Here is a 25,349-nt window from a genome sequence, read left to right on the forward strand (position 1 = left end):
CTGTGTGAGCCACCACACCTGGCCTATTTTATTTTTTTGACAGGGTCTCGCTCTGTCACCCAGGCTGGATTTTAGTGGCATGATCACGGCCCACCGCAACCTCCGCCTCCTGGACTCAGTGGATTTTAGTGGCATGGTCACGGCCCACCAAAACCTCCGCCTCCTGGACTCAAGCAGTTCTCCCACCTCAGCCCTCCAGGTGGCTGGGACCACAGACATGCACTACCATGCCCGGCTAATTTTTGTATTTTTTTTTTTTTTTAATAGAGAAAGGGTCTCCCCATGTTGCCCAGCATGGTCTTGAACTCCTGGGCTCAAGCGACCCTCCTGCCAGGCCTCCCAAGGTGCTGGGATTACAGGCGCGAACCACCGCACCTGGTCAATAAGACATTATAAACCTAAAAAATATGTAAAAGATTTTCCTTATTCCTGCTGCATCTATGCACTTCAAGCCTTGACTATATTGTGATATGCCAAAATATGTGTCTTTAGTCAAATTTAGTGTCTTTATGATACCTAGTATTAAAAAAAAGACAACTTCTTTGAGTGCCTTTAGGGTATACACAACAAAGACTATGGGATTCCAGAGGGTGTAGCCAATGATGGTGAAGAAACCTTCTCTGAACATGTTTTTGCAGAATAATGACTTTGAAGGCAGTCATGTGAAGAGGCAATGGGAAAGCCCCTTTTTCTTCCTTCCAGGATGCCTGCCTGCCCACCTCCCCACTGGCACTTCCTGAGGCACAGTGGAGAAGCAGAATCTGGTAGACTTGGGTTTGACCCCTGGCTGTGTGATCATGGACAAATTATTTAGTAGTTATGACGCTTACTAGAGAGTGACAAGATGAACACTTTCCAGTTTTATCTGACTTTGTACCTTCAACGCAATATGCTGGTCTTTGGGAATGAAAATGGCCATAGACCTTGTGCATGGCAATGGGCATGTGCTGGACTTTCGCTGGTCTATTTTTACTTTCTTTTGACCTGCCTCGAACTGGTGAAATACAAATTAAAAACAGCTTTTATAACAATGTTGTCCAGAAAAATTGTATTCCCCATATCTACTTCATTTCCTGTGTGCCAGTTCTGAAGAGTAAATATGGTTTCTATATGAATTTCTGAGTACTTGTTCATAAAGGATATTGCTTCATAAGAAAGACTACAGAAAAATACATCACCGTAATGATTATGGAAGCTGATGTTACTAATGTTACAGTTCAGGTTGCTAAGTCTTTCTAAGTGCTCAAGGCCTTAGTCTGATGCTCTTTGCTACAGGTTTACTGACTGATGTGCACAACATTTGGACCCTTACTTTTATGAGAAGAATGTTCAGAAAAAAAATCAAGGTATATCTACTTCATGTGGGAAGGAGGCTTTCAAACAGGTAATTTCCTCTAGACCTGGTTTATCCTATATCTGGAATGAATAAATTTCATTTTTGTAAAATGATTTCTGCTCAGTAAGCAACCACGAGGAATATTCATGAGCTGTGGGATGCAGGACAAGATAAGGACAGTACCTTATGTCTCCTGGAACTGACTTTGAGGGATCTTTCATTTTCACCTTCCACATAGATTTGCTCACCTTGTGTGTACTGAGAAGGAAGCGGGGTTGGAGGCTACAAAAGACTTCAAAGTGGTGTTAATACGTCATAATTCTTCTCACCGAAGGCCAGATTTATTAGGAAACATATTTAGTACACCTATTTTTTTCCTTTTAGTAAAGAATTTGGATTTTGAGACAACAGTTTACAATGCGCCTGATAATCTAGCAATTTCTAGCTTTTGAATGAATTTTTCCAGGATATTGCCTGAAGTAAAGGGCCCTGTTTTTTGTTTGGTTTGTTTTGGATTTGTCTTTTTACGCACAGCTCCTAAGAAACAGGTTGGCAGATAGATCAAGCAGAACCCAGTTTTGAGAGGCTCCCCAATCTTCTAAGCTCATGTCAAGCTAGAAAATTGGTTCTCAGAAGTCTCCATTTTCCCTCAGAATCGTCTCTGAATGGTCCTTGCGGCTGCTTACTGTTCTTTTAGAGGGTGACACCTATTCTCTATTCTCCTTCACTTTGAATATCATTTTTCAAGCTTTCTGAGAAGCGCTGTTACACTTCTATGAAGAGACTCCAACTGCCAATCTTGAAATATTCTTTGAAACCAGTAACACCAGGTGCTCTGTTCAAGAAGCAAAGGAGGCAGCTCCATATAATATACAATGCAGCATTTGTTCGCAGGCAGCGTTGGATTTAAATACACACACACAGAGACGCGTATGTGCACGCGTGCACACACACACACACACACACACGGCAGCCTTAATAGCTCCATGTTTCTCTTGAAACACTCCAAGGGTTTCAGGAAATGCAAGGAAACTTTCAAAAACAAAGTGTAAAAAAAGGGAAACAGAATAATCAAAGGAAAGATTAAAAAAGGAATCCAAATTGAATATAGCTTGTAATAACATGCTTAACAGAAAGGAAGTTGGGAGGTTAGATGAAGTTATATCACCAACCTGCAAATAAAAATGATCTCTTTCAGAATGATTAAAGATCTACTCCTTGTAAGCAATTTTAGAGGCATGGATTTGTTTTGTGATATCATATTAAGAAGATACAGCTAAAATGAGGTCATTGCCCAATAGAGGATGCCACCATTTACTCAGCATAATTTATGTATGAAACCAAAAAACATATAAGAATAAACAGCAACATGATGTTCTGTACTCTTGCTGAGAAAATACTTATTTTCGTTTTGAGTTTTTAGACAGTCTTACTCATCAAAAAGCAGAAAAATGCAAAGGAGAGAAGTCAGGTGAAAGAAATGAGCCCACCCCGGCCCACACTGACAGCTGAGCTGGGCCCCTCAATTTCCCAGCGCCGGAGGCAGTGTGGCCAAATAGCGCTGGGGTATCATCTTCGTGCTCAAGAGTCATTTCTATTTCTTTTGGATGCCTATTTTGTGTTTTCTAGCACATGCAATAATATCATAGTAAGTATTTAACAGCATTTTTTTTACCACAGTTCCTTTACAATATCCTAGAATATCCCATCATCCTTAATTTCTATATTTAATAGGAATGTTTTTGACTACAAAATATGTTACACTCATTTTCTTTGTTAGTAGAGGTATTAGAATGCCTCATGTATTACTGTATTTCTTAATTATGTCTTCAAACTGATTATCTCTTTCTAACTAGGCTTAGGTGGCTGCATATAATTTTTTGTTTGGGATGATTAACTTCCCTCTATGCTTTTACAGGAGAGTGTTTTTAACCTCCTTCTGCTCCTAACTTTCCCCAGGTGTGACCGTTTTGAGTTTGTTGTGACTGATGCTGAACACCAATCATTCTATGTCTCCATCACTGGCTTGCTTGGCTGGAATTCTTGTAACTGTGTGTGCTCACTGGCGTGTGCATGTGCATTGCTTGATTAGACCATACAGGACTTGGTGTCCCCTTCCCTTGTTGTCTTTCATTCTATTGCAGCCTATTTCTCACCCCTGTTTTCATTTATTTATTTACTTATTTTGAGATGAATCTCACTCTGTTGCCCAGGCTGGAGTGCAGTGGTGCGATCTCAGCTCACTGCAACCTCTGCCTCCTGGGTTCAAGCATTTCTCCTGTCTCAGCCTCCCAAGTAGCTGGGATTACAGGTGCACACCATCACGTCCAGCTAATTTTTGTATTTTTAGTAGAGACGGGGTTTCGCCATGTTGGCTCAGCCCTGTTTTCAAAGGCAGTATATGCTGGTGTAGGGTCATGCCCAGATGCTCTCATCTTAAACTCTTGACTAATTCATCGAACATGAGCAATGCATTCTTGCAGTTTAGGATAGCACACTTGTAGACCTCACAAATGTAAATGGCAGCCCATACATTACATTCCTTTAAGTCAAAATACCATGGTTCAATCTTAGAACTGGTTTTCTGGGTTTTAGACTCATGGAGTTACCCACTCATCTTTATTATTTTCAGGTTCTATTCATTTTTAGTGTGGCTAGAAACTGGAGTTCTGTGTCTTTAAAAAAATAATCCCTGGCCTTTGTAATAAAATTCCTCTGGAGGAGAGGTGAAAGGGCTTGAGCAACGCCTTTCTCCCCTCTGGCTTATTAGAGAGGATGAAGGTTTCTAGGCAGGATGAAAGAAATAATCCAGGAAGGAAGCCAGGAAGAAAAAGGGGGTGGAGGTAAACTTAAACCAGTGTCAAGAGGTTGGCGAATGGAAGAATGTGACACAGAAAAGGGGGAACGGAGAAGCCACTCTGATAAATCTCACCATCCTTCCTCAAAGGCCTGTTTCAAAGGCTTCTTCCCGTGGAGTTGCCCCGGACTTTCCCACTCTCTCACTCTCCCACCTCATGTGAGCCTCCACTGGAACCCCAGAACGTTTTATCTACATCTCCCTTACAGCCCTCACCAATTTCTACTTTATGCTGTGGATATTTATGTGACTTCCTGTAAGCCCTCCACTGACTCGCCATTTAATAAACCATTATTGAGCACCTCTCTGGGTGCCGGGCACTTTGCTAGATGCCAGGGATACACAGATGGTTGTGGCACCACCCCAGCTCTCAGGAGCCTCCCAGTCTTGGCCTGGCTCTGGTCTACACCACGAGGCCCACCGTCCATTGCGCCCACCATGGCCTGTCGGTGCAGTCTCCCATGCCTGAAATGGCCTTCCTCTCCTTTTCTCGTTTGTCTTTCAAGGCCTTAGACATAAACTCTTCAGGAAGGTTTTCTGAACTGTTGAGCTCCTATAGAATATGCACACACCTCTTTCAGCACTTCCCATAAATTGACATCTTCCATTTACAAGTCTATCTCTGCCAGTGGACTCAGGGCAGAAGTCTCACTTTCTAATCTTTGATTCTCCAACTTCAAGAGCACTGCCTGTTCCATGGTAGATAGCCACTAAATATTAGTTGAGTTAATAATTGATTAGTTCTTCTCACACTGTCCCTCTAAGGTGGGGTGGGAAAGATATCGCTTGTCCCCTTTTACAGGTAGGAAAACAAAGGGGCAGAGAGCACCAATAACTTGCCTCCAAATTTAAATGATGGTAGAGCCAGACAAGAAGCCATGTCTGCTCTATCCTCCAGGTTAAACAGATCTGCTATTAGAAAAAGGTGTACCTGTTTCTCCTGTGTCCTTTTGGAAAGTGTGTCTGGACAGAGACTGAGCAGAAGGACTGGGTAAGGAGACAGGGGACAGATGTGGTAGGAGGTCTATTCAGTAAAAGAGAGGTCACTGAATCACAACCACTTCTTGTTGTCTCTAAAGAAGACAGGCTGGGGGTTAATGCTGCTGCGTGGATTCTATCCACAGTCAATTCAAGAAAGAAAAAGAATGTGGGTGAGGAAAACAAGGCTGAAAAGCAGATTAACAAGTGGCTGCTACTGGATAAGAATGCACACAAAAAAAATCCAGACAGAGGGCACCTGGGGAGAATCAGATTAAACCTCGAATTAGAGCGAGGCTGTTTCACAAACAACACTGTGACCCAGGAAATATGGGAAACCGCTAAGCAGATTTATGAGTGAGTTTCTAATTGATGTGGCTTTTAAATGTGCAGATATATTTTTGTTTTATATAAGGGTAAACAAAAGGCAGCACAAGCAGTGGGAGGGGCCTGATTGATCCATCTGAAGTGAGAAGCCCTGGATTTAGGTCTCTCAAAATGTACAGGCTCTGTGACTTGGGCAAGTGACTCAGCTTCTCTGAACCTTAGTTTCTTTTTAAACAGTGGGTAAAGGTGATGCTTTTGCAGGGATGTGGTGAGGATCAACTCTTCTTTACACTAGTGAATTCAGATTTGTTTTTCAAATGACTACATTCAGGGTTGGATTAGGTTGTTGGCCAGCTTTCTCAGAGGCTTCTAGGCAGATGTGTCTTCATGTCTCCTTGGGAAGGCTTCAGTCGTGTGGCTATCCCTGACTGCAAGGGAGTCTGGGAAAAAGATCCCCAGTTTTGCTTTTCCCTTGGTTTGGCCTCTATAAAGGGAAGAATTTAAGGCAGAAGAGAATTAGTAAAAGCTTTGGATTAGTCAACATAGGCTACAATACCCAATACAGGGTAGCAACAGCATACGTGTATCTGCACAGAAGAAACGGATTATGAGACTAATAAAGCAAAGCAGTAGGCTGGGGAAGGTGAATCTAATTAAATAGTAAATTAAAAGTAGTAGAGGCTGGGTGCAGCGGCTCTCGCCTGTAATCCCAACAGTTTGGGAGGCCTAGATGGGAGGATTGCTTGAGGCCAAGAGTTCAAGACCAGCCTGGGCAACACAGCGAGATCCTGTCTCTACAAAAAAGATTTTTTGTTTTGAAATTAGCTGGGTATGGTGGTATGTGCCTGTAGTTCCAGCTACACTGGAGACTGAAGTGGGAGGACTGCCTGAGTCCAGAAGCTTGTGCTGCAATGAGCTATGACTGCACCACTGCACTCCAGCCTGGGCAGCAGAGTGAGATCCTGCCTCTAAAAAAATTAAAAAAAAAAAAAAAATAGAGATAGTGCTGTGAAGAGCCCAGTAAGAAATTACTGAAGCAGTGCCACTACTAGTTTCTAGGAAAAATAACACATAGGCATGTTTCCTGCAAAACTGAGTAGACATTGAGTTACTTTTTAGGGTCTCCCTTTTCCATCATCTGATATTAGCATTTGCTTTTTATGTCTTCTCTTTAACCTCCACTCCCCTCCCCAAATCCTAATGGTTTTTAGTTCCTCTAAATCAGTACTCCCTAATTAATGCTACTTTATAGTGAACTTGATTTTCCAAGGTTTTTTTTCTCTTTCTTTCCCACAATAACTCAACTGTCTTATATTTAATTTTCTCAGATTCTAATTCTCTTTCTCTCTCTCTTTTTTTTTTTTTTTTTTTTGAGACAGAGTCTCACTCTGTTGCCCAGGCTGGAGTGCCATGGCACAATCAGGGCTCACTGCAGCCTTGACCTCCCAGGCTCAAGCAATCCTCCAGCCTCGGCCTCCCAGGTAGCCAGGACTACAGGCACACACTAATATTTATTTTTTTAAATTTTTATGTTTTTTAGTAAAGACGGCATTTTACTATGTTGCCCAGGCTGGTCTTAAACTCCTGGACTCAAGCGATCTGCCTACCTAGGCCTCCCAAAGTGCCAGGATTACAGGCGTGAACTACTGTGCTTGACCTCAGATTCTAATTCTTGATTCCTGCTTCTGTAATTTAAAAAAAAAAAAGGCTGGCCATGGTGGCTCACACCTGTAATCCCAACATTTTGGGAGGCTAAGGTGGGTAAATCACCTGAGCTCAGGAGTTTGAGACCAGCCTGGCCAAGATGGTGAAACCCCGTCTCTACTAAAAATACAAAATTAGCTGGGCATGATGGCAGGTGCCTGTAGTCCTAGCTACTTGGGAGGCTGAGGCAGGAGAATCGTTTGAGCCCAGGAGGTGGAGGTTGTAGTGAGCTGAGATTGCGCCACTGCACTCCCGCCTTAGCAACAAGGGCGAGACTCTTATCAAAAAAAGAAAAAAAAAAAAAAAGAAGAAGAAGAGAGAAATTCACATTAAGATGTAGGCAGGTTAACACTCTCTTATAATACTTGCATTTAAATAGTTCATTGTACAATAGAACCAGTGGAAGAGGGACTTTCAGATCACTTGAAATTTGTCAGATATTACATACCTACATTGTTTGAACTAAATGCTAACCCTGTTAACAAAACCCAGGAGTGGAGGTGCAGGAAGGGAATGCAGAATGGATTTGCCTTTCATCAGTGTATGGTGTGATAGGACAGGGCGATAGTGTACTAGAATTGGGTGGAGAGGGACAAATCTGTCAAAACATGAGAAGAAAAACTGATGTGCTAAGAAGAGATGACATTACGTTTAAAATAAGGCTTCATGAAAAGCTATACAGTTGGGTAACACCCAATCAAAATAGTGCCGCTAATGGCCTAATGATGAGCATGGAGATATAACTGAATTATACATGGTTACTGAGGGAGGGGAGTGGGTGTAGAGAGAACAGAACTGGGGGAGGTATATTAAGGGTAAATGAAAAGTTGGCCCCACATAAACCAGGCGAAAGTTACAAAAAATGCCTTTGCTTTGCTTATTTTTCAGTAAAATATATTATTTTTTTCTCCTGGGTGTTTAACTGTAAGTGTGCGCTATTAGAAAACCATCAATAAAAAAATTGATAAATGAGGGAATAATTACTTAAAATATAAAATAATTACCAGCTTTACAAAAGAATTTTCTTCAAGGCTTAAGTGCCATTTAAAATCATGTTCAACATGCCAAAGAATTTTTTTTTTTGCATATAGTACAAACTTTAAAGAATTCTATTTCATAAAGTAAGGCTGACTCATATAATAGAGACATAAAAGTTGCAGTGGATTTGGTTCAGCATTAAAAAAGCAAAAAACATACACTGCTAATAGATAAAGGAGACAGAGAAACGCAACCCACCTTTGGCTGTATTAAGGGGTCGTTTTATATGTTGTGCCAGTAAGCTCCTGTTTCACCAAGAAGAATTCATTAAGTGAGAGCAAGTCAATGACAATGAGCTTTATTAAAAAAGAACTGATGTAATTAAAGGTATTGGTGAAAACTAGCTCAGTTATGAAGGGGAAGTGACTCAGCAGCAAATTTAAGAAATGAAACCATATACCACAGAATCTTTTCCCAGTTTTAAGTTATTTCAGAAAAAAATGTAATACTCCACACAATAGCCACGGTGCATGCCAGCATGGAGGAAGAAGTGCTTATATAAAACTGTCACTCTTCACATACTGGTGAATTACAGCATTTATGTGCTGGCAGGCTGAGCAGTCAATGAGGACAGTAAGAAAGCCTGAGACTCAGGCTGACGCAACTTCAGATGGGCAGCGGTGACTTTCATCAGTGCTGTTCTGCATGGTACAGTCTAAATGAGAATATGTGACTTCTGAAATACTTAGAGCTGTATACTGGGGAAAATATGCCTAAGACTCTTTGAGTATCCCAGATCCAACAATATTTCTGTGGAAAAAATGTATAGGTAAATCGAATGATAGAATATCCATAGCAGAATGGCTGTGCAATACGGTTTTGAAAAAGAATCATCCTATCCAAGTTTATGTGGTCTTAGTTACATGGCCTGAATATGGGACAAAAATCCACACGCCTCAAGTCCAAGCAATGTGCACACTGGGCATTTTTGCAGACCTCAGATATATGGATATGTGATGAAGCCAGAGGGCTGTGTGAGGACTGACTGGCACCTTCTTCCCCAGGAAGCCCTCAGCTTAGTGTTGTCTTGTGATCTGAACATTGGCCTGGAAGACAGAGAAACGGCCAGAGGCTTGGATTTGCCAGTGATGCCACATGACAAGCCACAGCCTAGTCTAACACCTCCTAATATAGCACCATCACAAGGATTAAGTGCTCACTAGCTAAAAAATAAAATTAAAAGGCGGATCTGAAGGTGCTTTGAGTATTAGAACACTTAGACCCACCTCACGCTCATGCCAAGGATGTCAGGCAGAAAACGGGAGGAGTGAAGAGGAACATTGTGATAAAAAAGGAGATGGAAGAAGGTTGGAAATTTCCAGCTACAAAATAATAAATAATCCATAGAAGAATAAGTTCCAAGTGGGCGGCGCTTTGCAAATGAGAATGTCATGTTTTCATACACTCTGTGATCCACATAACCTTTTTGCCCACCTCAGGGAGTTGCTAAGACCAACCAATGAAATATTGTCTGCAAGAGTGGTTTTTGAACTACAAATCCTTTAATAATTTGCTGTGGTATGTGGTCTAAATGGTTAAAAACAAAAACAAAAAAAAAACACACAAAAAAACACCACAAAACCTGGGAAGCTGGAAGAGGAGTATCTGAAAATGGTTAGGCCTTTATCAAGTCCCTGGAGTCTGCAGGCATTTTCTTCTTGAAATGTCTGCCAACATGCATTGGAACTGAATATTCTGGGGTAATAAAAGGGATATTTCATCTTATAAAATGCAAATAAAAGTTGAGTGATCAAGTTTGGGGGATGGGTTACTTCATGATCTAATTACTGTTGACTTATTGTGATATGTAAGGAAAGAGCGCTAGAAAAAGTCTCGGTGCACCTGAAACTTTATCTTACCTAAAGAATGGAAAGACCTTCAACACTTTCTACTCACAATCTGCTGCTCTATTAACAAAGAAAAGCAAAACCAAAGCCCACCACTTTCTATCTCTGAGCATTGTTCATGGTTGGGTGTCTCCGGGCTTTGTTCCATCACTCCTCAGGTAGAGGAGGTGTATTCTGTTCATCCTAATGGGTGTGTCTTTAGGGGGAGAAGAAAAAAAAGTAGGCTGGTTTGAATTTAAGTTAATCCCTGCCTTCTGATATTTATACAGCTAATTTTTGTTTAATCTTCCAACAGACAAGTAGCCTATATGCCAAAGTAGCAGAAAAGGCAACATTTAAAAAACAGGCCAGTCTCCTCAATAGAATTGGGTACACATGTTCACCAAAAGATAAAAATAACAGTGTATGTCACAATATTATTCAACATAGCTAAAATCTAGAAAGGATACATAAATTATGAGAGTCACATAACTGAATATTATATAGGCATGAGAAGAATAACCTGTGACTATAAACAGATACAATATTGAGTGAAAGAAACAGAAAACAGATTCAATATTGAGTCACCGAAGAGTATTTACAGTAAGATTTCACTTATGCAAAGTATAAAAACAAACACCACTAAATTATGTTGTTGGGAGATAGAACAGTGGTGACCTTTGGGGAGGGCGTGTGACTGGAAGGGGATCATGGGTGGGGGCTTCTGGGAGGCTAGCATGTCTCCTGAGCAGGATACCGATTACACAGGTGTGTTCAGTTTATGAAAATACATTAAATGTACACTGATGTACACTTTTCTGCCGTATATTGTATTTCAGTGAGAAGTTTTTTTAAAAAAATGGAGTAGCCTTCTAAGTTGGCAGGATTCAGTTAGGCTTGCTTTGACGTGTGCTCTGAGGCCATCTGTTCTCAAACCTCCTGTTCCCACAGATCAGGATGCAGCTGAGGCACAGAAGCTTGATTTGCTTCGAGGCTTTGCAGCTGAGGCCCGGAACATATGAATGAGTATTTTACTCTTACTGTAAATCATGGAGTCAGTAAATAGATCTATAAATTCAGTGGATGCTATTTTAGTAATATGGATTTTGTTCCATTTTTGAGATGTCTTAAAAACCTTAGAGATTTCACATCTCCTGTATGAAAGAAATCTATAAAAATGGTCTATTGAATTTATTTAAGTCAACAAAGGATTTTCTTACTGATATGTGAGCAGGGTCTCATTTAATACTAATTTAGAAGGTCCCTTTGGAAACAATCATGTTATGATTTTAACTCCCTCATTTTGTGGATCAGGAATCTGATACCCAAAGAGGTTAAATGATATGCGTGTATGGCCATGCAAATATTCCAAAGCAGAATATGGACTAGAATTCAGGTTCCCTAACTGCTAAACCAATTTACTTTTCATTCTAGCTTTCTGGCTCCCATGTTATTGTTGATTCACAGAATTATGAACAACTAAAAGAGATGATATAAAATTGACAATGTAACGACACTAAATGTTTACTTCATTGTGATATTCATATTTTCTAAAGAGCAGGGCCAATAAATTATGTGGCTCTGAGTAATTACTGATTTTTAGAAATTAGCTAACACCAGTTTAGAAATTAATACGTTAACAGTATCTTGAAAAAAATGGAATACTCTTATATTGGAAATTCTTGTTACCAATGGGAGCTATATGGGCACCTTTATTTTCTTATTCAAGAACATACCTTGTCAGAGGAGCACAAGCGACCTCAGACCAGCCAGAATAGAATTTATCAGGCCCTTCCACACACCTCTGAGGACATTTAGCTGAGATGAATCTGGTGTTATTATAGAAGTTCTTGCCTCGAGAACATTTGGATTATTTTTATCTTACGATGCTCTTTCAAGGACTATTTACTTGCTGTGGGTCATTTCTATTTGTAAATGGTAATAGTCACCTGAAATTGAAACTGTATTTACCCATGTCCATTCTGTTTCCAAGAATCTGGATTGCTCTAACTCACCTGCTATAGAACAAAAGAAATTCATTATTTTTCAACTGATTTACTTTCTGTATTATGGGTAATGGACTATGACTTTGTATTATGACCCTTATCAGATTAAAAATATATGTTTCCTTGATCATGGCTGTATAACATTTATGGTCTGATTCAGTACGCTTCTAATAATAGGAAATGCAAGATTAAACTAGGCTTTAAAAACAACCCTTGATGAAAATGAATTAACAACATAAAATATTGAAGCAGACATTAGTATCTTACCGCATTCTCATCCTAAGGCTCTCAGATCACTGGTGGGTGTAGATTGTACTTTCCTCTCAAATCTGAGGAAATGGTTACATCTTTCATGGCATTTGTACCCACAGACAACCTGCTGGCCAAAGGCCAAGTGGACACATGGAGACAAATGCTCGCGAGAGCAGCCAGACTAAGAAGTGGCTTCTAAGTACCATAGAAATGTCAGCATAGTGAGAATATTACATGTATACCATCCCAGTTCTAAACAACAACTGCAGGGGCATAATGTGAAGTTAATTCATTCAACAAGTATTACTAAGCACCTACTCTGGCAACTGGAGCTCAAATGAGATAATCCACGTGAAGGGTTTGGCATAGTGGCTGGTATATGATAAATGCTTTGTATAAATAACAGCAGGGTAACACTTCCTGTGACATTGAAGAACTGGAAGAATTAATCGGGTAGGTGGGGGTGGAGTGGAAGAGAGTAGTGCCACTCAGGGACATTAAGAGGTTCAGGAGAGTGGAGCCATCAGAGGGGAGGGGAAGAGTTGGGGCTACAGAGATGAGCAGGTGGCAGAGCACGGACAGACCCATCATGCTTGTTACAGAGGTTGGTTTTGATCCTTTGGACAGCAAGAATTCTAAAAAGCCATGCTTTACACACCGTAGGATCTCAACTATTAGTTAGCTCTGAAATAAGTTTCATGGGGTCCAACCAGCACTACTTTTTCAACAAAAGAGATCAAAATAGAATAGGATAGGAAAGGACAGAAAACATAAAACTTGTTTATATATATATATTGATGTGAGTATTGGGTCATGATGTTAAATTTATTTTTTATGGTGAGTCACAGTCCAGAAAGTTTGAAGGTCACTTCTTTGAAAGCATTTAAGCAGAGGAATGATATGAACAGCCTTGTGCTTCAGAAAATCCATTTGGCTGCTGTGCAGAAAGTACTGGAGGGTGGCAGGCCTGAGTACAGGAAGAACAGTTGCCACAGTCAGGCTAAAGAGGACAATGCTAACCGAGGGCAGGGCCAGTAAAGATGGACAGAAGTTCTACAGAGGGATACCAGGAGGGATACACTGAGGAGGACAAGATTTAGGTGAGGAAGCTGTCCAAAATGCAACCTGGACTGTCTAGGTTTCTGCGTTAGGCAATTGGGTGGGTCTTGCTGCCCTTCTTTGTGGCAAGCAAGGAATGCCAGAGCAAAAGTAGTTTTAGGGACAGAAGAAGATTATTAGGTTGGGACATGTTGGGATAAAAAGTTGAAAACATGGAGAATAAGTACAATTGTGATAACTTTACAGAAACAAATTCATTATACTCTACAAACCAATCATGATCAAGTGTCTATTGTCTGATGCACTGAAGTGTGATACTAATGTTAGAAATATGTTAGGAATATACATATATATATATATATATTTTTTTTTAGTAAGAAAATGCAGTAAGTACAGAAGGGATTTGCAAGTGCCCACAATTTGGGGACAAGTTTTTATAAAGACATCTTCTAAAGCAAATGCAAAGAATTATTATTAACAGGTAAGGGTTGTAAAGATTAAAGATAAAGTATATGAGCACATACAGGGCTGTCCAATCTTTTGGCTTCCCTGGGGCACATTGTAAGAATTAAGAGTTATCTTGGGCCACACATAAAATACACTAACACTAACGATAACTGATGAACTAAAAAAAAAAATCTCAAAACGTTTTAAGAAAGTTGAATTTGTTTTGGGCTGTGTTCAAAGCTGTCCTGGGCTGCATGTGGCCCATGGGCAGCAGGTTGGACAAGTCTGATCTAGCATAATACCTGACGCATAGTAGATGCTCTAAAAATAGTTTTTTTCCCCTCCACTTTTTTATACCTTGTCATTAGGTCTCAAGATGCAGCAATGCAAACTATTTACATGAGTATATTTCAAATCACTTGATAGCTAGAGTTAGAAAATGATGCTCTGATTCAGAAAACGGTTTATGTTCTTTGTTTTACAAGGGCTGCCAAGAAGTTAATGAGCAAATTCATGATGCATCTCTAGTAAATATACAGAAACTCAATATATGCATTTTGCATATTTCACCTATCCTATTTTTAAGCCGTTTGCTCAATTCCTTCACCCCCCAAAAATCATTAAGAATTGTAAAAAAATCACTTTAAATATTTTTCTGAAATAAGCCAAAGCCTATAGACAGGTGGGTAGACGGATAAATAGATTAGATAGACATAGATAGTTGAAACTGATGGATGGCTATATTTTAAATTATTAATCAAATATCTATGAGTTTGGGTAGCTGAATCAGTTGCCTGAACCTTGTTTCTTTCTTATTAAAAAAAGTATTACATATCAAACTGTAGAGAGAAAAGTATAATAAACCTCCATGAACCCATGCTCCAGAGTCAACAATTATCAGTTCATGGCCAAGCTTGTTTCATCTATACCTTCACCCACTCCCCCAACCCCTGCATCAATTTAAAGCAAATTCTAACCACTACATCATTTCATTGGCAAAATGTGTTAGTATTAATCTCCAAAGAAAAGGACTCATAAAACTACATCATTGTCATCCCTTTAAAAAGTTAATAATTCCTTAATACCATCAAACATCAGTGTTCGAATTTCCCCTACTGTTTCTTAATTTTTAAAAATAATTTGTCTGAATTTTAGATACTGATTATTTCTGGGTCAACTTATAAAACCATTTCTCGGAAAGTTAAACTGAGGACCAGAATAGAACCTTCCCAAGGAACCCTCCCTTCATGGCATGAGACTGGGATTCCTCTACCTGTTCATTCAAATCCCTTCTCTCTTCCTGCTTTCTCCCTATTCTGCCATATCCCCTTTGACTAACACACACACACACACACACACACACACACACACACACACACACACTCTCTCTCTCTCTCTCTCTCTCTCCCCCTCTCTCACACAATGCGGGAAAGCTTTAAAACTTGTGCTACATGTTAGGCTGTATGAAAATGAATGTTTGACATAAAAATAAAAATGATAATACAGCAGAAAAAAATGAATAAACAAGTACTTAAAAAAACTAGTCTTAAGAATTATCAAATTTTTAATTAATGACAACTATCAAAAATTTGAGCAGGATATCTTCCAACAAAGATATACTTAAATACAATGTGTGTGTGTGTGTGTGTGTGTGTGTAGACCTAAAAAGAAGACTCTACTGTGCATTTTGAAATAAAATATCCTAATCCAAAGTTTCCCAAGTTTCATATCCATTATATCTCTCAAAATATCTTCAGGAACATAGACATATTAAAATGAATGGCTTCAGGAAAAACAAACAAAAAAAGCATCCCATACTGTCGGATGCATCTTTCCTTCTACTGCTCCCATCTTCCTACTGGTTTCCCTGTCTCCAATCTCCCTCCTTGGTGTCGTCTAACACATAGATGCTAGCAAAGTTTGTTTTCTAAAACACAGAACCAAAATCTTATGTCTTACTTAAGTCTTCCATTGTTCACCACTGTCTACAGAATAGAGTTCAGATTTCTAACAGTGGCAGTCACAGACTAACATAATCTACCCCCACCCAGTTCTCCAGTTTTCTATCCCAGTACCCTTTCCACCCCAATATCCTCAATGCCCTGGCTATGTTGGAATAGTCCCGTTCCCTGGACATGTCTTCCTTAGGCCTCTATGGTTCTGTTCATGTTGTTCTCTCTGCCTGAAATACAAGATTCCCTATTTATCCAATGTATAATAAATGTGAGCTTGCAATGAAGAGATAAAGGAATAAGACATGAGCTTTGCTCTCAAGAAGCTTGCAACCTCATGACAGACAGAGATAAGTAACTTTCAAGAGAGGTGTGATAAGTACAGACGTATTAAGATGTTCTAGGTTTGATGACAACACAAAGAGGGATTTTGCTGTGAACATGAGACTATTAGCATTTGGAAACACAACGTGCAGAAAACACATGGAGAAAGGAGGGTCCAATGGATGACATAAAATCCCCCAAAAGTGGACATGTCGAATTAATATATAGCCATGGGATGGTTATATCCAAGAGATAACTGAAAATCATTTGCAGCTGGTCACAGGTAATGCCTATGAGAGATTGTAATTGCAAACTCAAATGTAATCAGGTTGCTTCTTTTAAGAAGCCTTTGCTATCCAATAAACACGAAATCTGTGGGAACCAAACTAGAAGGGTAGGATGGTAAAGGGAGGCGGAGCAATCTGACTTACACATGAAGAAAATGAAGCAGTCACTTCCAACAAAGAATGAAGCATACTAAAGTACACACTTACAGAAGGAAGAAGTTCAATGTGATACTAACAAATCAAGCTAGCTTAAACTTAACAGTGTGCTATACTTGCTGCCACATTCGCTCTGACATCATTTAAATAATGTAAATGTTTTAAAATTCTTGTCATAAAAAGTACAATACATATAAAAGAATACATATATGCTGTTTATTTCAAACTCACACATACCACACACAAGTATTCATGTACCCACCTGCCAGGTTAAGAAATAGAACATTATCAGTACCTTGGAAGCCTTTAGAATCTTCCTGTCCAATTGCCTTTCACTCTCTCCCTCTGAGTGGGAATCACTGTCTTGCTTTTTGTATTAATCATTCCTTTACTTTTCTTTATAACTTCACCACACAGATTTTTACCACCTAGAAAACACTTGGGGTTTTAATTTTGGAACCCTGCATAGCCAGTGCAAAGCCAGAGTCTAAGGAAAGCGCAATATTGCCATTATAGATGGAGGGACGGGTAAAAAGAGACAGCAGGGGCCTGCCTCATCCGCCTCAGGTTCTCTGTGAAGTCACATTGCACCTAGGAATTCTGATACATGCCAAAGTTTGAGAGCCACTGGCTAGGGTCCCTTCTAGCTTCTGATCCTAGAATAAGTATTTGGATCAAAATAAGCAAAAAAAAAAAAAAAAAAACAAAACCAAAAAACAAAAAACAAAAAACCAAAACCAAAACCAAAACCAAAAAACACCTTTTTTGAGGGTGAACCAAACTAAAGCATTCTCTAGCTAGAATGGGCTTTCTGCAACCCCACATTTATATAATGTTGCTCCAACCAAAGGCTAAATTGTTGTATGTTAATTATATACTAATAACAACTATGCAAATAACTAAAATGTTTTAAATAGAATTGTATTTCAAAAATATGGGGAAATATTCGTTGCTTTGAATTTTCAGCTGTGATTCTTAAAGGCAGGAAATCCTGCTTGTGGAAACATTATAATGAATTTTCACTACATGTAACCAGTGAGTTTTGGTGATGAATCAGAGTTGAGTATGACTCAAAAATTCCCTCCTCTTAAAACAACTCTATAGGGCAGCGCTTTTGTTTTCCTTGAGGTCTAGTGCAGTAGGTGGGCCATTTTCTGAGTCCAGTTTCCCTACCGTGAAGTTAGTCTGTGTGTATATAGTCTTTTGAATGCTATCCCAGAGGTGGTGTCCTTTTTCCTTTTATTTGAATTCACTTTTATACCTGGAGAGATTCTTTTGGCTGCTGCTGGCTTATACTGTTTGAGCGCCTCCCAGGTGTGGGGCCACACTTGGTGCTTCACACCTATTATCTCATCTAATCCCCACTTTAACCCTGCTGGGTAGGTGTTACATGCCTCGTTATAGACAGGTAGAGCAACTGGCCTGTGGTCACATTGCCAGGAGTCTCTTGGTGAGTTTGCAGATAAACTCCCTGACTCCAACTCCTGAAGAATTCCCACGGGGCCACCATAACTACTGGCTACAACTTCAAAAAAAATAAAGAATAAAGAAAACAGAAAGATTTATGATCTTAAAAAAAAAAACTCTTTTTTTTAGTTGAAAAATTTAATAGACATTTGCACATATGAACAAATTGGTTTATTTTCAGGTATCTCTAGGTATGAAAGGAATCCAAAGGAAGGAGAAGAAATCCTTTGCCTTGGCACTTTGCAAACTGACTACTTGCAAACACACAAGCTCATATGCGCAGTCTATGCCAAAGAAGCTCTTTTAGGAGACAGTAACAAAAGTGATCTCAGTATTCTGCCCTGCATTTCACATAGACCACTTATTTGCGTTAAAATATATTTATTTTTAACAGAAGTCTTTTATTTGGGTTACAAGCTATATATACTATTAAGAAATTTATTTTCACAGTTAGAAATTAAGAATTATTAATTGTAACATAGATATTTTAACATGTAGCAATAACTGGGGATTATATTTATAGTTTGTTAATTGATTGAAAACACTCAAAAATAGGACTTCACACCTTCATTTGCAGGATCATGTTGAGAAATTAGGACCAGCTACTGTGCACTTATACCAAGGTTCAGGTGTTAAAGTATGGATGCTATTTAACCAACCGAGATGACTTAATTGGTGGTTTTCTCTACAAAGAATGGTAAACAGAGCTCCCATATCTCTTATAATTTCCTTGTATCAGAACCAAAAATAATATTTAATATTTGCTTTGCACCTTACACAAGAAATTTTTTAAAAGCCCCATACACAGAGTCATCAGTGGTGAGCAAAGAATGTGCTAGCCTATAGCCGACTCTGGAGGATGGAGTTGTTGGACTTTTTCCTCTGGTGTCTAGTAGCATAAAAATGGAGTTACAGAAAAAGTGCTTTCAACATGCTGATAAAAGATTAAAAAGAATCACTTGGACTGAAGGAATTTTAACAACATAACGTTAAGGAGAAAAGAAGCTGTAAAATAAAACCAAAAAGCATGTCCACAAGAACTTAAAGAAATCATGGGGGGGAACCTCACAAATTGTCTAGGCAGTCGTGAGCAATCATTGACTTGGTTTGCTGTAATTTTAAATTAACTTCCCTTAAAATATGTGATTTATATGTGACCATTTATATAGCTCTTATCTATGATTTCAAAGGTGATCAGTTCAAAGCTTAATGAATTGTCTTGATATTGAATTTTTAAACCTTTGAAATCTTATATTTCAGTAATGTACTATTACCTTAACATTTAAGCAAAGCTGCATGATCTAGAGAGAATTCAATCTCTTCTGATGATTAAATTTCAGTAACTCTACATAGAAACATTTGGAACAAGAAGGACTTTATAAATGAACTGTCAGCATATATTACAACATTACAATGTTGCTTAGGTAAGAAAATGCTCCTTGAAAAAGTTGGCACAACGAGAAGCCAATAGGAAAAACAAAGGAAGTAAGCTATCACTGAAATAATGAGCAGGAATTCCATTAAGGCTCCAGGCCAGGTATGTGAAGGAGGTGTGATTGATATGCAGGACTTGGAGATTAACTGTGTGGGACTTGCTGAGGCCATGCCTACATGCATCTTAACATAGTGCTATATTTGGTATCAGACTTTGACTGAAGTGGTGTTTACAGAGTCACTGCTCTTGCTAGTTCTTTTCTTTTAAATGCTAAGAATTTTGTTTCAGCCACAGCATCAGGAAGGGAGCATTTTCATGAGGCAAAGAAAAATATAGTCATATCCAGAGTTAGTCTCACATTAAGATGCGATTAGCATTCACTTTTAGTGTCAACAACAATTTAAAAAGCTACATTTCATACAAACACAGGGATGACAATGACTATGAGGTCATCAAGTCCCTATGTTCCTATCAGTAGGTCCCTTTGGATATTGCTAATAAGTGGTAAGATTTTAAAAGCCAACATAATGATATGATATAAAACCAATGTAAAAAATTTGATATTTATGAGTATGGCAGTATGGAAGAAGACATTGTTCTGAGGCTGCTTCTAGAATTGCTACAGAGCATTGGAATCTAGTTCAAGTTAACATAACATCCCTTGAAATGTTAAAAGACAAAGGTTACTTCTGAATATATTATTTCTATTGCAAGTGACTACATAATGGAATAGAGGTCAGCTTGGTGGATTTGGAAATTCTTAGTCTTTAAAACATTCTTTCTGGAATAGAAATGAAGCCCTGGAAATCTTGCAGAGTAGAACCTGGCTAATGAATGGCTTTCTATGACACGATTTACAATATAGTGAGGGTTAAATAATGTTCTATCAGATTCATCTCTTACAATAAAAGTATATTTAAAAGTACAGCAAAAATATCTTAGTTCGTAAGGTGGATATCAGTCTTGCTTACCAATACCCAAGTTATATAAAAGGGTCCCATTTTCCTGTTTATGGTTCCTGCTTTTCACTAGAAGAAATGACCAGCCTGTGATTCCCAGTTCTGCTACTAGCTCACTGTAAGACCCTGATAAATCAATCACTCAGCACTCCATGGCAATCACAAACTCAGACGTGGGCACACTAGAGGTTAGTTCAAATTACTTACGGAGGTTTCTCTAATAAAATAAGGATTGACAACTGGGGCCATGACAGAAGAGAAGTCACTTTAAAGTATTTACCTTTTCCATACCTTATTAATTAGTTGATAATTTTACATCATAATTACACTTGATCCTTCTTCCAAGACCAAATTCAGGTAGACACATTCTAATTTCACACGCAAAAAACCCAGAACAGCCCCGGTTGTTTGGATTCTATGATGCATTCCTCAACCCCAGCAACTGGTATTACAGGTACTGTTTAAAATGTTGCTTTGTTACCCTGAGAATTACATCCTCACTTTTTTTTTTTTTTTTTTTTGAGACAGAATCTCGCTCTGTCACCCAGGCTGGAGTGCAGTGGCGCAATCATAGCTCACTGCATCCTTGAACTCCTGGGATCAAGCGATCCTCCTACCACCTCAGCTTCCAGAGTAGCTAAATTATTTGTTCTAAAATTATTATTCATATAACACATAAGCATTGATTCTTTCTAGGACAGGCACAATTCTGTGAATGTAAAAGTTGGTGCTCTGTCCCCGGGAAGTTCACAATCCAATTACCAAGTAGCCTCGTGAGAAAAGTGCGAAGTACAAGTAGGACCAGGGAAGGGAGAGATCTGAACCTGCTAGAGAATTAAAATACATGCTTCTGGATAAAGGTGGCCACTGCAATGGGATTTCAGGAACCAATATAATAGCAAGCTTGGTAGCTCAGGTCTGTAATCCCAGCACTTTGGAAGGTCCAGGTGAGTGGATTGCTTGTGGCCAGCCTGAGCAACACAGCAAGACCCTCATCTACAAAAAATAAAAATATTAGCCGGGCGTGAGCACAAGCCTATAGTCCCAGTTACTCGGGAGGCTGAGGCAGGAGGACTGCTTGAGAGCAGGAGTTTGAGGCTATAGGGAGCTATAATAGTGCCACTGCACTCCAGCCTGGACAACAGAATGGGACCCTATCTCAAAAAAAATAAAAAAATAAACAAACACACACACACAAACACACACACAAAAAAACTATGACAGGCAAAAGTAGGGAGAAAGCTGTCCAAAACAAGGAGAGGCAGAATGAAATAGTCAGGAAAGCCCAAGGAAAATTAGGTAATTTGGCCAAAGCCAAGGACTGTGTGGGGTGCCAGTACAGGAAGAGGCTGACAGTATACTCTTCAGGGTCTTGGCTTCTTCTCTTAAGGAGTCTAGACACAGGGAAAAACATAGAGGCCAGACCTCTTTCTATAAGTAACTAACCTGTAACTATGCCAATTAAGTACATAATAGAATACCCTTCCTCTTATTGATTGTGTAAACTCAGTGAACACAAGAGTCATGTTTTCTCATTACTGAATCCCAGGGCCTGCCATTAGTAAACACTCCACCTTCTGTTGAATAAATAAGTAAATGAACAAGTAACTAAATAGATTCATTAAAGGTAAATATAAAAACTTTAATTTTGCTATTAGTATATCTCTTAGTGAAAATAAGTTCCTGTGTAATTTATTTCAAATAAATGAACAATTGAATGATCCAGCAGAGTCTCTTTCCTTCACATTACTTCCTTCCCAGGTTACTCAAAATGTCATATAACTAGAGAAACATTAACAAATTTTTTATGCAAGAAGATGATGTCACAAACTTGTATTTGAGACTGGGTTTGCATATTATCAACTAGCTATTAGTATAAAAAGTAGAACAGCTACTTTATCAAACATGACAGCTAATTTTGGAAAATCCTTTCTCTGTTTCCTGAAAAAATCCATTATATATACATAAATATATAAATAAATATATATATTTCCTTTTTTTTTTTTGAGACAGGGTGTTTCTCTGTCACCCAGACTGGAGTGCAGTGGCATATTATGGCTCACTGCAGCTGGGACTACAGGCGTGTGCCACCACACCTGGATGATTTTTTTTTTTGTGGAGATAGTCTTGCTATATTGCCCAGGTTGTTGTGAACTCTGGGGCTCAAGTGATCCACCTACCTCAGCCTCCCAAGGCACTGGCATTACAGGCACGAGCCACTGTGTCCCACCTCATATCTGTTTTTAACAGGGTTATTTCAAGCTGGAAATACAAACAAATCTTTTTATAATGGCAACAGAAAGCTATATCTAATATTTCAAAATTTCCCTTTCTCACTGGCCATTGAACTCTTGAGACGGCTGGAAGTGGTAAAGGCAATAAGCTCGTGTGACATCATCCAAGCACGAAAGCATTTTCATGAAATCATGGCCTAAGAACACTCTTGTCTATCAGACTGCCGGTGCTATCTGTGGGTCAGTTAGGAAAATGATGCAAAGAACTTCTTTTGAAAGGATTCTCCAGAATTACCTCTAGGAAGGACTCTGGAACTCGGTGCCTGTCATTAATTCTGGTGGGTGGTAGGAGTGGAGGTTGGCAAATGTGTATCTTGACTGGTATGGAAGAGAGGGAACTTGGTCTTTCTCTCCCACTGAAAACCTCTAATAGCCATTGGACATTAATAAGAAAGTGAAAAGGTGACTTGTGAATTTTCTGTAATAATAGAGGAGGCTCCCAAACATTGCAATGATTATGGATGAAGAATTTACTTCTTTCTCCTTTCTCACATAAACACACAGAAGTGCCCTTCCATTTGATAAAGAGGGTGATAGGAGATCTTCTGGTTTGTTTGTTTAATGTCCAAGTCTTGCCTGATCCTGCTGCACTCTGCAATTTGAAAAGGAACACTTTTCTTATAAATAGCCCACATAAGGCATCTTGGCACATCTTAAGAGCTTTACATATATCTGTACAAGGCAATATTGTGGCATTATTATCAATGTGTAACAATGGTTCAAATAATCCCAGGACAAATTAACTTAATACAGATTAACCACTCATACCACAAAAGAAAACCAAAATTTGGGATCCAAGAAAGGAGAGGTTAAATTCCAAAAACCAAAAATAAATTTTCATTAGGTACAAACTATAATATAAAAATTAGGATATCACAACCTATGTTAGCTGATTGAGATAAAATATTTGGAAGAATCAGTGATTCGGAAATACAAATTTTCTTACATATATTCTTTGGGAAAAAAATCCATTTATCATGAGCAAAAAACATTTTGTGTGGCTCAAATATTTAAGTTAGGCCAATCAGTTTGTTTAGTGGCATACAGTTTGCACTCAATAAATGTTAGGGAATATATGTGTGAATGAATAAAAAATTTACCATAAATACTTTTTGTCTCTTGAAAACACAAAGGGGTAATATAATTGTACTCTTTTACAAAGTAGGAATTTTTAAATTACCTTAACTTTTAAACATAATTTCAAATTCCAAATAAAATGAAAAGACTAAAATCAGAAAACAATATATTATTTTCTGAATTTTTACAGTGCTTTTAACACTATGTTTATATTCCAGTTGTGAATGTTCAAATATAAAAATGGGTTCAAGTTTTCTATTTAGAAGAACAAATTCACCATAAAATAGCTTTTGATCAGACAGATCTCAGCATTTATGTCTTGCTGGTTCAAGGAAATAAAGCTGTAGTAAAGGAAATAAAGCTGTAATAAATCGCTCCAAAGCAAAGGCAAAATGACCACCCAATTAAGCTATAACTTTAAAAATCACCTTGAGGTTACCCTGGGAAGAAATATGAGGAAAAGGGCAATTAAAGATCGGTCTTTTAAATCTGAGGTCTCCTCATTGACAATGAAAGATTCAGTTACTTAAACTGTTTTTCACTGTTTCGTTTATGAGTTGCTTTTAACAATATTTCATCCCTCAACAGAGGAAATAAGGAATCCTTTAAAAAAAAAAAAAAAAAAAAAAAAAAAAGCTATACCTGGCTTTATCAAAATCGTCGCTAAGGAAAATAAACTAATCAAGATTGATCTCCTGGGTCCTCAGAAGTTCACCAATTCCAAATGTTCTCGTAAGTTTCAAAAGAGAAGAAAACAACAAAGCTTCTTTATAATACAATGCTTCATAGCTCATTGCGGGGCAGAGGAATGAACGACAGTGGCGTTTTGTAAAATACATTTCACTCTAATTAAAATAAGTACTCGTTTATTTCTTTTCTGAATAACCTAACTTTGTCTTTCCCACATACTAAAAAGTCTGGGTCCATTTTTTTTTCTATCAATTCTTAAGGGATTTTCTAGAATAGTTTTAAAGAAAAGATTGGATGTGCTGCTGTTAGCAGTACTTTCAGCAGAAGGATTTTTTTTCCCAAATTTATTAATGTTTAAAAACGAACAACAATGTAACTAAAGAAAAATGTCTACAAAGCAAACAAAATGGTGACTTCCTTTATATGCAAGCACAACGATCCATTATTTCCTTTTCAAGAGGCCTTCAATATTAGTTACTGAGAGAGCAAATGACAATGAAAAAATATTAATTGCATTACTGAAAAGAGACTATAAGGCAATAAGCTTATTTTCCCTCATTTAAAAATGCTCTTCCTGCTTCTTTTAAATTCCATTAAAAAAACATAGTTTGCTATAAATGACACACAAATGGGATGAATAAATAGTTAAGTACAACTGATGGAGGTCTTAATCTAATGTACCGTTGTCTGTCAGCTAATCTCTCCTGGTTTAACAATCTGAGTTTAACTACTTCATGATGAATGAGACAGGGTGCAAATGACCTGAGTGTTTCAGCCCATAAAACAGGCTTAGGGAAATAAAACCTGTAAATTTGATCACCAGACTTAGATTGACCATCATTGGCAATGCAGTTAGGGTTTTAAAGGAATTGTCTATG

The 25,349-nt window shown here is 38.4% G+C and overlaps 1 protein-coding gene across 7 annotated transcripts in view; it reads right to left on the bottom strand.

Annotated features, from left to right (window-relative positions):
- STAU2 (staufen double-stranded RNA binding protein 2) overlaps positions 1–25,349 on the bottom strand; it is a 333,041-nt gene that overhangs the window by 41,853 nt on the left and 265,839 nt on the right. For 2 of the 7 annotated variants that reach the window (XM_021942423.2, XM_021942431.2), the window contains one exon: positions 22,584–23,296. The exons of 2 other annotated variants lie outside the window; for them this stretch is intronic. In XM_021942423.2, the coding sequence (XP_021798115.2) occupies positions 22,886–23,296 (411 nt within the window). In that variant the 3' untranslated portion in view covers positions 22,584–22,885. Of the gene's footprint in view, positions 1–22,582; positions 23,297–25,349 lie in introns of those variants that run through there. 3 more of the 7 variants (XM_021942430.2, XM_021942428.2, XM_021942426.2) reach the window with 2 other exon arrangements.

Source organism: Papio anubis, chromosome 8, assembly GCF_008728515.1.
Source record: "Papio anubis isolate 15944 chromosome 8, Panubis1.0, whole genome shotgun sequence".
In the NCBI taxonomy this organism is placed as follows: domain Eukaryota; kingdom Metazoa; phylum Chordata; class Mammalia; order Primates; family Cercopithecidae; genus Papio; species Papio anubis.